The sequence below is a fragment of the Amblyomma maculatum genome, chromosome 4 (genome assembly GCF_055883805.1).
Source record: "Amblyomma maculatum isolate TAMU_Amacu chromosome 4, ASM5588380v1, whole genome shotgun sequence".
NCBI lineage: Eukaryota > Metazoa > Arthropoda > Arachnida > Ixodida > Ixodidae > Amblyomma > Amblyomma maculatum.
The window spans coordinates 91581199-91594514 of NC_139347.1; the positions used below are offsets into that span (position 1 = coordinate 91581199).

The window sequence follows — 13316 nt, forward strand, 5'->3', positions numbered from 1 at the left end:
CACACATGCAGAAATTAACAGGGGCCCAAGCAGCCTACCTGATTGTGTCGCCCAGGTAACATCTGGTGAGCGTTGATGCTAACAGCCGATCCTGTGCAAAGCTTAACTGCACAATTCTAGAGTCTAGGCGCATCAGCGTGCTTGGCGGTGACTGGAACAGACTTCTTGCCTGCAGCACAGGTAGGACAAACAACCAGTTACAAAGCAAAACTACCGTGAAAAAAATAGATACGAAAAAAGATGTTGCACATCATCAGTCGGTGGTGCAAGAAAAGTGAGACCAGCATTAAAGTGCAAAGAAAAGCTAGTTGGTAAAATACTGCACGTGCACAGCATTATAAGAGGAACAACATGTGACAGGAATAGGACACAGCACAGTCTGCCAAGTGAATTAGGCCATACGAATCAACATAAATTAAATGAGTTCTGAATGGTAGCAAATACAAACGCTGAATTAACAATGCGGACCAAACATTTCACTCAAATTTTTACTTCCCTACTCCCAGCCTTTATAATATGACCTTCTACGAAGAGGACAGGCAAACTGTGCACTGCTGTTCCTACTATGTAGCACCAGAAAGCACCAAAATGTAGCCGTTGCTTTCCCAACGTGCACTGCAACTCTGTCCTTTCCAGTGCTTTAAAGCGAGGGTTCGAAATGGCCCTCTGTGGACCTTTCAAAGTCTTTGAAAGAGTCTCTGAAAATGTCCAACCAACAGCGCATTAATTCTAATAAATCTCCCACTTCATTGTGGCAGAGAACAAAGTGCCAACAGAATTCAACGTGAAGTGCTGAATTCAGACCGCCATTTAGGTGCGCGAGTGATTGCAGATGAAACTGCCGCTGATTTGATGACAGTGCACAGCATCATCACTGAAAATTTGGTGATGCGAAGGATCTGCGCTAAACTCATCCTGAAGGTCTTGACGGACGAGCAAAGGAAGAGGTGAGGGTCTGCTTGCAAAGATCTTCTGCAATGCGTTCAATAAGATCCCGGCTTTTTGGACAATGCAACTGCGGAGATGAAATTTGGACATTTGAATACAACCTAGAAATAAAGTTCTGAAACATTCTGGCATCACCGCATTCAAAATGGGCTCGAATGAGGAAATCCAGAGTAAAAGCCATGCTAATCATTTTCTTGAATGCAAAGGGGTGGCCCACTATGAATTTGCACCTGAGGGACAGACAGTGAATGGTGCTTTTTACCTAGAGGTGCTAAGAAGACTGAAGAGAAGGAAAAGAAGGGTCAATGAGCAGTGTGAGGCCAGGCATTGCCAGACACAGATAATGGAATCTGCATCACGACAATGCAATAGGCTACATCTACAAGGTCAGCAATTACCCGAGAATAAACACTACTACAGCCATTCCCCAACCACCTTAAAGTCCCGACTTGGCATCAGCAAACTATTTCCTATTCCCAAAAGTGATACCTTCCCTCGAAGGACACCACCGTGGGACCCCAAATAGCATCAAAAGAGCTTGCACGAGAGCCCTTAAGGACCTTCCAGAGTGCGCTTATCGGAGACTTTTGAGGCACTGTACCAATATTTCTAGTAAATCTATTTTTCTGAAACTTTTCTTGGTACTTTCTACACAAACCCTGTATTTACAGAAGGTACTCCTTTCCATTCAGATGGGACAAAAGAGAGGGAATATAAAAATACAAACACAATAGAATGAAGAAAGGAAGCATCTCTGCAGGCCTACATTACATACCATAAGCTGAACTATGCTAATAATAATAATAATAATAATAATAATAATAATAATAATAATAATAATAATAATAATAATAATAATAATAATAATAATAATAATAATTTGTTATTATCAAGGAAAAGCTGCACATTCTTCAGGCAGCACATGTTCAGCAGTCGCAGGCATCACATACAGTGAAAGCTTGTTATTCCAAACCTCAATAATTCGAATTCTACTCGGTCCAGCTAAGCTCTATAGAAGTCTATAAAGAAGCCCGTTAATTTGAACAGAACATGAGCTTTTTCCCCCTCGGTTAATTAAAATTATGCCCCGCGTTTGAAATATGCGAGAGCATTATCAGCATTGTCAAATAAAGCAGCACACTCCCTCATCGTCACTGTGATTTGTAGCATGAGACATACTGTGTGCAGCCGAAGGATGAGAATACAGAGTGAAAGAAGTGTTTCTGCATGTCCAAGAATGCCAGTAATTCCTGGTAATGTTTACAATGTGCATGATCTGTGCGATGGGACATCGACCTCTTGCTTGAAGCAGATGAAGCTTCAAGCTCAGCGAAACCAGACATACTGTTCCTCTCACTTATTTCAGTTGTTATGGAATACTTGTGCTTCATTTCGCTGAGATTATTTGCTTTTTAATCCTAAAAGCTGTGGTGTGAACGGGCCGTCGCACATGAGTAGCATCGAGCCAGACACTCTGTTGATTCTCAACAAGGCTTGTTTCCCAACCAAAAGGCCTCGTTCCCTGAACTTTCTTGGTTATTGTGGAAATGAAGAGGCAAGCGTTCTTTGGGCACATTCACAGTTGCATGTCGCAAACGTGCATGCGCAAATTTGGGTGATTTGCTTGATTTCAGAGCACTAACAAAGCTTTTGCAGAGTGTAGCGAATTGACCAAATCCGGTCACACCCGAAGAGCGAGGTGAAGGACAATTCTCTGTCCCCTTCATTTTCTAGGCATGGTACTAGTATACCATTGTGCCTTTTCAACACCTTACTCCAAGCCAGCTTGGTCAATTGGCAACATTTCTGAAATTTATGTAGAAGGCAGAACGTGGCTCTTCTCGTTTCCACAACATCTTGAAACGAGACTTTTTGGTTGCAAACGAAGCCTCATGAAGACGCTGAGAGAGTAGTCGTACAATTTCGCATGTGGGCCTTGTCCTTTAGCGTTTCATGTGTTGTTGTGGTAGCTCAAGATGTACCAATACCTTGTACCCCTGTTTTGCTTCGGCAGGACTGCTTTCGTCATCGCGAAAATGCCCTCTTGCGAACTCGTTTGCTGCATGTGCACAGAAAGCTACCGATGCCTGCTTCGGCGGCACCCCGACTTTTCATGGTTCGCCGCCACGTGAGAAATGCGGTGCTGCTCTCACGGGATCAAACTTGAACTTGGGTTCCGTATGATGTGGATGCTACGGGTCTTGCACAGAGAACCGCGGCCTTGGGGTAAGCAGCCCTCAAAACAGCACTCCTCAAACCTTAGCTGCAATCCATGGTAAGGACAGCGCACCTCTCAAGTGCGCACAGCGGGAGGCGTAATAAAAAATGGGTGGCTTCATCACTGAAAACAGGCTGTGTGTAGTTTCGGTTTCGCGTTTATGAGCTTCTCGCACCAGCCCACGGTGACAGTGGCTATCAGCCAGACAACTGATCTCTGCATTTCAGATGCTCATTGGTGGCACTGCAAGTTTGATGTGCTTTAATTCAAGTGGTTGTTCTGCGGCTTCGAAAATGTGCGTTCGTCAAGTGCTGTTCGGAGCGCAATGTGGTGAAGACCCATCAAAACTGATGCAAGGTGCTTGTGGGGGTCACTGGTGCTAAAGTGCTGCACTGTGAAGTATGCCAGGGAGGCTCTTGCCATTTTTCACCAGTTCCGCTTCAAAGGAGTAGACACACCAAATTTTCATTGTGTATCCTGTTCATGACATGGTGTGCCGCACATTACTGAACGTGAATAGCCACACAGATTACGCAAGAAAGCAGCAAATACATTATAATTGAATTTTTTCTCCCATGTAGTTTTGGTTCTGGTTTCAAGTGGCAGAAGACTGCTGTGACATCATCAAGGAGGGAGGGAGCGTGCCGCATGCGTGCAAATGCGCGTGTGTGTGTGTAAACTTTTTAGAAATATAGCACTACTTACTCTATTCAGCTACAACATGCAGTGATGTGAGTGAACAGAAGGCAGCCTCAAAGCTACAATCACTGAAACCAAATAAGTGCTGGCAATGCCTGCGAGTTAGATCACTAGTGCGTTGCTTCCGGGCTTGGCATGTACGAGTTTGGTCAATAAGCAGCCTGTTCTGATCATGCCCCTTGAGTTTCACCCACCTGCAGACCATCACAACTTCGGAACAAAGCTTTGCAACCCTTGCATTCCACCTTCATCTGCATGAACTGACCTTGGAGGTGGACACATTAAGGACGGAGACCTTCCCGTTGTTGTCGGCCGCAAAGAGTCGGGTGCCGACCCCGTTCCACTCCAGGCAGGTGACCACGCTGCCCTTGTGCTCAAAGGAGAGCTGCAGTCGCTGCGCCTGCAGGGCGGGTCTCCTGGCATTGTGCTCCACAACGATGACGTGTCCCCGACTGGAACAGGGACCGCATTTGTGAGCTTTCAACAACTCTGCTCATAGAAATGAGGTCGACTCCTCGAGGGTGCAGTCAGTTGCACAGTACAAAAGCAAATCACAGTCAAACCTAGACAGCAATGATCTGAAACAAAACAGGCATGCCACTCATGCATCCAGCCAATGCTCTACAACTCAACAATTGTTCACAGACTTCATGTGCCAAGTGTGCCAAGTGCAGGTTATGAGGCATGGTGCCGTGGGGTGCCTCTGGATTAGCTCCGTTCTAGAAAAAATTGAAATCTCGGCGCACAGGCTTTTCTTTTTTTCTAGGTTCTGCCCCCACATGAAAATATGGCCTCTGCATCTACACCCTACTGCAGAAGCAGTGGGCGGGACACCACACTGCAAGCATGTTGTACACAAAAGTCTTAGAGTGATTTTAGGCATGCTTGCAGGCATTACACGAAATTTAAGAGAACCCAGAATATTAGAGCAATTCAACAGGAGAAAGTGACACGTTACCTAAAAATCAAAACAGCAAGTGCCTATTATTCCCAAAAATATTCGAAAACTCACTTCTATAGCATTTGCTATTTGCTTCACACCATACTTTCACTAGTCGAACCATTCGAATTTCCTAAGCGCTCAGAAGTTACTATAATTTGGTGGCAAAACACCACAACATTTCCGAGTGGAAGTATCTTGTACTTGTCATGAAGTTAACTTTCCCTTTCTTGATAGAGTCAACTGCCAGCATGCGGCTGCTGAACACTCGTGGGTCGAAAAACAAAGTGCAACATCACATGGCTCTTCATTCTTTTATCCCATCATGCAGTAAGAGTAAGCTGGCTATGAACACACTTTCAGCGACCTCGTCTTATATCCCTACAATAAGAGGCGCGATATGTGCGAAAGTGGTCCTGCTTGTGCAGGCAGGAGTGAGGATGTAGCACACATAAGTATGGTTGCTTTGTGGCGATTGATCTCAATTCATGTCAGCAAGAACCTAGAAACTTTGTCTCTTAGACTACAACTAACAAAAATGAGGCACACAAAAGAAGAACAGGCTCAAAGCAAGCTTACACAAGCTTTATGCAAGCACAACGCACTCAGCATGTTGTGAGTACTGAGGCACATAGTGGCATGATTTCGTTATTGCACCTTCGGTTTGCGACAGTGTTTGAGCCCATCATGAGGCTTGCAGTCTGTTTAAACCGATATGCAGGAGACTTGTGTGGTCAGTGTCATCACGAAAGTTGCATTTAGAGTACAATTCCACAACTAGTACTTTGGCTTCAAGTGTTGCAAGGGAGCAGAGAGGGGATGGCACTGTTCACGTTTTAGCTCAGGCTGCTAACTCTTGCATTTGTTTCTCGAGCCATCCTGTTGCGTACTGCCAGCAATGCTTTGTGCCTCACCCCTCCAATAATCAAACACTGGCAGCACACCTTCGTTCAACAGGTATCTGCACGGGCACAGTGCCTCATGACAGCATTTAGTAAGTCCTTTAGCCGAGTGAGCACTACGTCAGGCTTTGATACAGCAGACCTTTTTTTCCTTTAATGCAACTGTTACAGTTTGTAAAGGAGGTATTATCCTACCAAATAAAGTTTATCACTGTTGCAATTACATGATTCCCTTTTCTTTATTTAACACCTGGTAGACGTAACAAGCATTATGCTGATGATAAGCAGAAACAAAAACTGTTTGCAATATCTGTTTATTTTCATAGCTGTGATTTGAGAAGTGTTTGTTTTCTATTTAAAATTTATACAGATTCAAAATAATCTGAAACTATCTGAATGCATTTGAAGGTATTTGATTTGGTTAGCTAAATTTTTATTATTCATATCTGTTTCACACCCAAAAAATTCGATATTTGCACATCCTTACTTAAAACACAGCAACACCTTACAGTAGAATTACAAGATAATTAAGAGCCCGGTCACAGCACTGTACATATCAGCAAGGAATGATTTTGATATTCTGACATAGTCTAAGTATTGAAGCATGCAAATAATTCAAGGGATGAAGCTTGGTTACGCACCTAGTGGCAATACCAAGAACAAAATCATCTGGTGCCAAGGCAACCAGTGACACTGCACCCTCCTGTAACAGTGTACATACATACAAATGTAAATGATTTTCTCAGTTCCTTAGAGGTAATCATGCAAGCTTGAATACTAAAGCAGGCAAAAGGCACACAAGAAAGTTTTGCACACAAAGCATAAAAAGAATTTGTGATACCTCACATTACTACAGCATTAATGCTAGCATTTCTTAGCCTAACAATAACTGGTGAACCTTATGTTTGAAAGTCTATCGTGAGAACTGTGACAAAAATCCTGTACCTGCTCAGCTTTACACTTCAGTTAAAAAACACAAGTTTTCATACATTTATTTTTCTATGGCAGGGGAAAAAATATGAATGCACACACTTCAAAGACACACAGGCAGCACCTGTGAAGACAGATGTTTGGAGATAAAAATAGATGTGCACTTGAAATGTATACAAAGCCTCCTAGCTCATCAGTGCAACAGACGAAGCCTTTCAACCACCTGTCTGTGTGTGTTGGACAATAGAAGTGGCAAAGCAAGAACAAAAAAAGAGCACAATCTACAGCTGCTTTTCTGAACTTACTTAAGTTTTATTAATATCAGTAATAACAATACAAAAGCAGTCCCTACGCAAACAAGGGGGAATGCTAATCAGAACCCCAACAAAAGTATCCTTACTAATAATAGCAAGCTCAAGTTATTTTTGTACCAATGTCTCACCACTATAAAGGTGAAATAAAGCTCTTTCACTTGAGCTGCTCATAATTAATGCATTGCCCCATTCGAACAAGACGGATGTGCAAGGCAATTAAAAGCTTATAAAGAGACAAAAATAAGAAAAAGCAGCATGGCTGTTTTATGTGTTCCTCTCACACAGCATTTCACAGATGAAAATATGCGCAGCTAGAGCTCCGGGCTGCCAGAAATTAGGTACATGCACACAAAAGATACGAGCAGCTTAATGAATCCAGACCTTGTTTGTGATTGTTGAGATGAAGGTGGTAGTGTCTCGATAGAACATGAACACATCTCCACTTGTGGCCCCAAAGGCAAGGTAGCGTTTCGATGCATCGAAGCAGGCATACTGAACAAAAGAATGAAGCGCCAATGGTACTACAATGCAAATGGAACACATGGGCATTATTCAATGCTTCACTCACTAAAACTTGCTGGAAGACCCTTTCCAACAACAATCTTGAAGGAGGTCTTCCTTTAGTTTCAGGTAAAAGAGGTACGTAATAACAATGCTATGAAAAGCTTGGCAAGTGACGACACTGTGTTGAAGTATGCTTACCTACCAACTTTAAGCTCACACTCTTAGAATTACTGACCATAGTGGAATCATACAGTAGTTGTACTGCAGTCATAAGGCTAGCTGCACAAATCAGTGGAAAGCCACCCTTACCATCTGTCTATTTAGTCCTTTACATGTTTAAAATGCAATGCATAAGACATTAAAAGAAATTCTTCTGATGGAGAACTCTAAACATTCCAAATACTAAAGGACACCAAAACACACTCAGTGCTATAACTGATCAGTGGTATTCAATAACTTTCATTGTTTCCACTCTGCCCCTGATCACTGGCACCATTCTCAATCTAACAGTCACTGCTGCCAATTAATATAGGGCCTTTATTTTTTTTTACTCACACCAGCTGCAGTGGCACAGCAAAACTCAATTGGAGGCATTAGAGTATGGCTACACCGGTGAAGATGGTGTGAGCAAAAATGTGGCCTTGCTATTCCTATCTCACTGGTATGCCCCGACGGAATAACTACTGTTCCTGCGCTTTGTGGTAAAATACATGTGCTACATTGTCAACCGGTCACCTTAGATTAAGCGTAACTGAAATAATCCCAAGTTTTATTCACTTTGTACAAAAACACTTAGGTAAGCACTGCTCCCTGTCCCTCGAATATTTCCCCATTTTCAGTAATACCATTGTCACACGAACACTTCCTTTCGATCCTCGCAGGACTCAATCTGCATTGAGCTTTTCAAGAAGGATTGGAGTGTCCAGTGCTACATAGGCATTTCAATTGGCCATTGAGAGGTTTCCTTCGTGTGTGTTAGGTGGCGCCAAGCATGGTGTCGAGATTATAAAAATACCTTAATATAAACAAGCATAATGTTCTAACAATTTCCTACGAGTATATTACACCTTTTAATACATTTCTGAGTTAATATTTGAGGTTTTATTGCATTAATTCACTTTTATATTTAGAGCTTGGTGATGACGACGATGTTGACGCTCGCTCTCGAATGTGCTTGAAAACTCGAGAGTGCATGAGGAAGCAGCTTCGAGTCAAGCAGGCTCGGGGTCGATTGCACTTGAAAGTTGCTGTGTGACTACCTTGATCTGCACCGAGTTGAATGCAGACCGAGTTCAACGAGGATCGAAAGTGTTCGTGTGACAGGTAGAAGGTACTGAAGAACCTTTTACAAGAGTGCACCGCATAAAGCTACACCACCATTTTTTCTCAAACTGATCAGTATTCTGCAGTCATTTGCACTCTAAAAACATTACCTGCCTGGGTGTACTCTTTTGAGACGCTGAATAACAGCCACAAAACTTCATGCTGAAATGCACCTGCCTGAATAATTACTGCACAATGAGTCTTATAATGTGTCACGGTGCCGAAAGTGGTTAGCAAGCTGTGGTTTCCCCATCTGCCCAAAATTTAAAAATGGAAAGTTATGTTTCAAAGGTTATGATAAATGATCGAAGTGCTATTACCATCAAGATGCGAACAGTGCAGGTATTGTGCATGCAATTAAAGTATGGAGGAAGCACACAGGTGGTTAGATACCTTGACTCTAGTGAGATTTCTGATTGGAGCAAGGGTGCCTTCAAGTGACTGGTACTCAGCCAGTACATATGGTGCCTGAGAGGTAGGCTCTGCTCCACCTTCGGCCATGCGCTTCGGCTGGGTACGCTGTGGCACAGCCCAACCACACGGCACTAGGAGACAGTGGTCCACTCATGGCGACTCCTCGCCACTGCTGGCACAGCAAAGGCCATGCTGTCGAACGTTCGTTTCTGCAATAATTTTGCGAGACTCAAAAAGTGCGACAATGAAGTAACAGACTCGCATGTGCAGTTGAATACTGATTGTAATACATTTTCTTTATGTAGCATAAACACCGACGGCAAGTTGTACAAAGTTTGCTTGTAAATAGTACGCAAGTTTGCTTTAATGGTCGGACCTAATGTCCGTTGATGCTGCTTTCGGTATGCGTAGGTTTGTCATTAGCAAAACGGTAGCACTTGTGACAAATCCAAGTTCTCGCGCACATGATGACACAATTCAAACAACTCTTGCACGCGAAGTCTACTTCAGTACACATTCACAGAAACAAAAAAAACGCAGTTATCTCAGTAAGGTGACCTACTATTCCTGAACTGCACGTTATTAAAATCTCATATTTCGGACAAGCTTCACAGCGGCGACAGACGGCGGTAACATGACGAGCACTGCGGAAAACAGCTGGTATTCGAGGTTCGATGAGAAAGATCTGACGGTTTAACCGGCGCTCGTAAGGCACATCACTGCCTAGGGGCGGTGAATCAAGCGCTGAAACGGGGCCAGAAATTTTTCTCATTTGTTGAGGATAACGCGTAGGCGACAGATTTTCGGAGCTGGAATTGATTTCGAAACAAGATAGCTTTGGAGACAGCGGCTAGCCGTACCGCAACCATGTATTTCACAGCGTGATAGGTCAAGAGTTTGCTGGGGGAAACAATGCTTTTCTGATCAAACGTATCGAAAGCATAATCAATTATATATGTAAATTTGCAACGAAAGAGTTTACAAAGTGAACATAGCGCACCGCAGGGTCATTTAAGCCTATTAATCGCTCCCAATAACTTGTACGCTCAGCAAGAAGTGATCAGAAACCTTACTGTTCAAAACGGCGTTGCAGAATTGTGTGTTCGTCCATAGACAGCAGCGATATTCTATTCCATGGAGCAAGGTTATTTCACCGAGTTTATTCTTGAGCTCTCTCCACATGCGTCAAGATTCGCATCCATGAAGGATGAGGACAAGTAGCGTCATCCAGTGTGCACTAAAGAAACTTTCGGTTTCGCTTTCGGGCTTATAAATATTGTAAGATAACCTCGTTTTTTGAGAATACAGGCAAATGCCGTCGGGCCAGCAGCCATCATTTTGCTCTGAGAGTTTACTTTTGCCATTAAGACATTTACAGCTGCATGCTTACACGTACATCATCCATCGCCAAGAAGCTGTCAATGCGAAAATTGCATTATAATATCAGTGGTAATTGAGGCATCAATTAACAAGTAAACCATATGTGCTACAACATCTAATTTTTACGCGAGAACAGCCACTGGAAGCTATGGCTGTGTTATGAGGGTTATAAAGAATGCCGAGGCGAATGGCTGTCCGGTTTTATCCGGTTTTATAATCTGCTAAGTGGGCAAATAAGACGTACACCACATTACATGGAGCAATCTCCATGCCGCACCGTGTGCGGTTTCGCACATATCAAACACCTAATGAAGTAAATTTCGCAATAATTGAGCCATCTTCCTCGTATATTTAATGCAACTGTGCACAATCAATAGAGTTAATTACCAAAAACAGAACAAAAAATTTCTCCACAAATATGAATGCATGTGTAATGTGCATCGAACAAAGATTCGATTGCTTTGTTCATTAAAAAAATAAAAGAAGCTGGACCAGACCAGAAGAATATAATTATATAACAAGTCTTTCATACAAGCACCTATGTAGTTATTCTTGTTCCCCGTAAAATTGAGGTGGGCACAATATATGTGATATGAGCAAGAATGAAACGATGACCCTCTGCTGAGGGTCATGCTCTCCTTCAACCCTCCCCCCCCCCCCCCCCCTTTTCCCCAACACACACACACAGGGTTAGAAATTTCGACCCTTTTTTCCTGGGGAAACCTCTTGCGCTGACCCCTCTTGTCAAGGTGCCCTATGGTCAACTGCACTGCACCTGCTAGCAAGGCATTGTAGGTAGCCAGGAAGTACACTTAAGGCATCTAATTGTGACATCACAGCAACAGGTCTATAAGCAAGGGTCTCTTCTGAGGGGTATTTGTTACCTTGTTCTTGAGCTGTATCTATTTTTCAAAGAACTTTCAGATATCAGCGAAAGCGCCTTTAATGATTCAAAGTAGTTGCACTCCACGAGGCTTGAACGTGAGCATGGTAGTTAGGTCAAGTGGTAATGATATGTCTTTATCATTGGCAGAGTGGCTAATGATCACGGCAACATGAGCAGTTGTCTTCAGCCGCATGCAAAAGAAAATGAATCTATATCCAAAGTGCCCACAGAGAGCATGATGACATGAAAGCTTGATTACTTGCTGGCATAGTGATATGTGTAATAAAAGAGAGGCAAGCTATCCTAAATTGAGATGTAAGTGTGAGCAGCTGCACAGCAACACTGCTCAAGCTTAAGTAGCAAAAATAAAAAAAAAACATTCACGTGAACTCTGGTAACCATCTCTCTGGAACTCTCTGGAATGGTAACTCTCTGGCTGTTAAGAGTGTGCGTATGACTGAGGAACCTATGCCAATAAAGTCAAAAAGTGACTGGCACTCGTATAGTTGTCTGTTTTTCACGACACATCTCGCGGTACAGCACTTCATGAAGACACTGACAAAGACAAGTTTCCTTGTCCAAACATTGGCTTGGCTAGCGAACTGAGGCCTGCCTCAACCCTTGTTCAGTGCTCTTTCATACTGTGTAGCCATCTTCTTCCTCTCGTTCAACCCTAGCATATCACAAAATGCCATCACAAGGCTGTTCTAGCAAGTGCCAATGCCATCTGGAGGTGGCCACTGCGTGCCCAGCTGAAAACACAATTATGTTGCATCCACAACTCGTGGAAATCTTCGACATCAAATCCTAGCGGTGCTGTTACAACCATTACATAAAATTGCTCAAGAATAAAATATGGTGTTACTGTACTTGAGCTAGGGCAGAGAGATCCTGATGGTCCATTCATTGAGGCCCTCAGATTATAGAATGGGACACAGCTGTTCCTTAACCTGAATGAGCATCATTATGCAGGTTGGAGTATATAGCAGCAACATACTTCATTTGGTGATGGCAGTGTACAGCACCGTACGTGCCACCAACAGAGGCAGGCTTATATGTCAACAACATACTGCATTCATTAACTAAAGGCGAAGTAGATTTTGTGCCCTCTGGTGAATGTTTGGATGTTATAAAAATTTGTTGCAAGCTTTAGATTCAACACCAATGATACCAGCACATGATGCTCTGGGCACAGAATGCACACAGAATGTGCAGTGTTCCAAAAGCAGCGATCCTCATTACTATGAAACAATATTTATCAAGGCTAGAAAAAGTGGGCGAAAGATTGGTATCCCATCACTTGTTTCCATACTGCCAAAATTTAAGTTAGCTTCACTCACCAAAGATATAAAAAAGGCTCACCCAGATTGCCCGTCAGCGAGGCAAAGTCGCTAAAAATGTGTGGTAAGGTGTCGTCTTAATCAGTTGAGAGGAGCAGTTTTTAAAATCTCTTTGAAAATGATAGGGCAATTGCAGGTTTCCAAAATTTCACTCAAATAATTACAAAGGCCACCTGTATAAATCTGCTGCATTAGAACATTGCCCACGAAACTGCTTCAGTGTACCTTTAAGCTGTTAGACGCTTAGAAAAAGTCACCTGAAAGGGCTTTCGGATGACGTGTTTTATTCACTGCACGTGTGACTGCAGAAATCTTTACACTTCACATCGCAATTCCTAGCTGTGGCCATGACATGGTCATACTTGACTTCCACACTGCCTCCACATTTTCAAAGTGTTGGCATGTGCTCCATTAAAATATCTGTTCTAACATCTCCATGCAGCATTCTGTGAAGGGTGACGCAATCAAATTATGGCGCTACAGTGCATTTCCAAGTGAAACACTAAGCTCCTGAATGA

General features: G+C 43.0%; 1 protein-coding gene across 2 annotated transcripts in view; it reads right to left on the bottom strand.

The window, feature by feature from the left end:
• p (WD40 repeat domain-containing protein pink) overlaps positions 1–10426 on the bottom strand; it is a 43191-nt gene extending 32765 nt beyond the window's left edge. Inside the window, exons 1-6 of one of the 2 annotated variants that reach the window (XM_084602186.1) lie at positions 10266–10426; positions 9172–9401; positions 7333–7443; positions 6349–6410; positions 4131–4317; positions 39–169 (exon numbers count right to left, since the gene is read on the bottom strand). In XM_084602186.1, coding sequence (XP_084458312.1) covers positions 39–169; positions 4131–4317; positions 6349–6410; positions 7333–7443; positions 9172–9279 — 599 coding nt within the window. In that variant the 5' untranslated portion in view covers positions 9280–9401; positions 10266–10426. Of the gene's footprint in view, positions 1–38; positions 170–4130; positions 4318–6348; positions 6411–7332; positions 7444–9171; positions 9402–9754; positions 10020–10265 lie in introns of those variants that run through there. The other variant, XM_084602187.1, reaches the window with a different exon arrangement.
• Positions 10427–13316: the final 2890 nt, after the last annotated feature.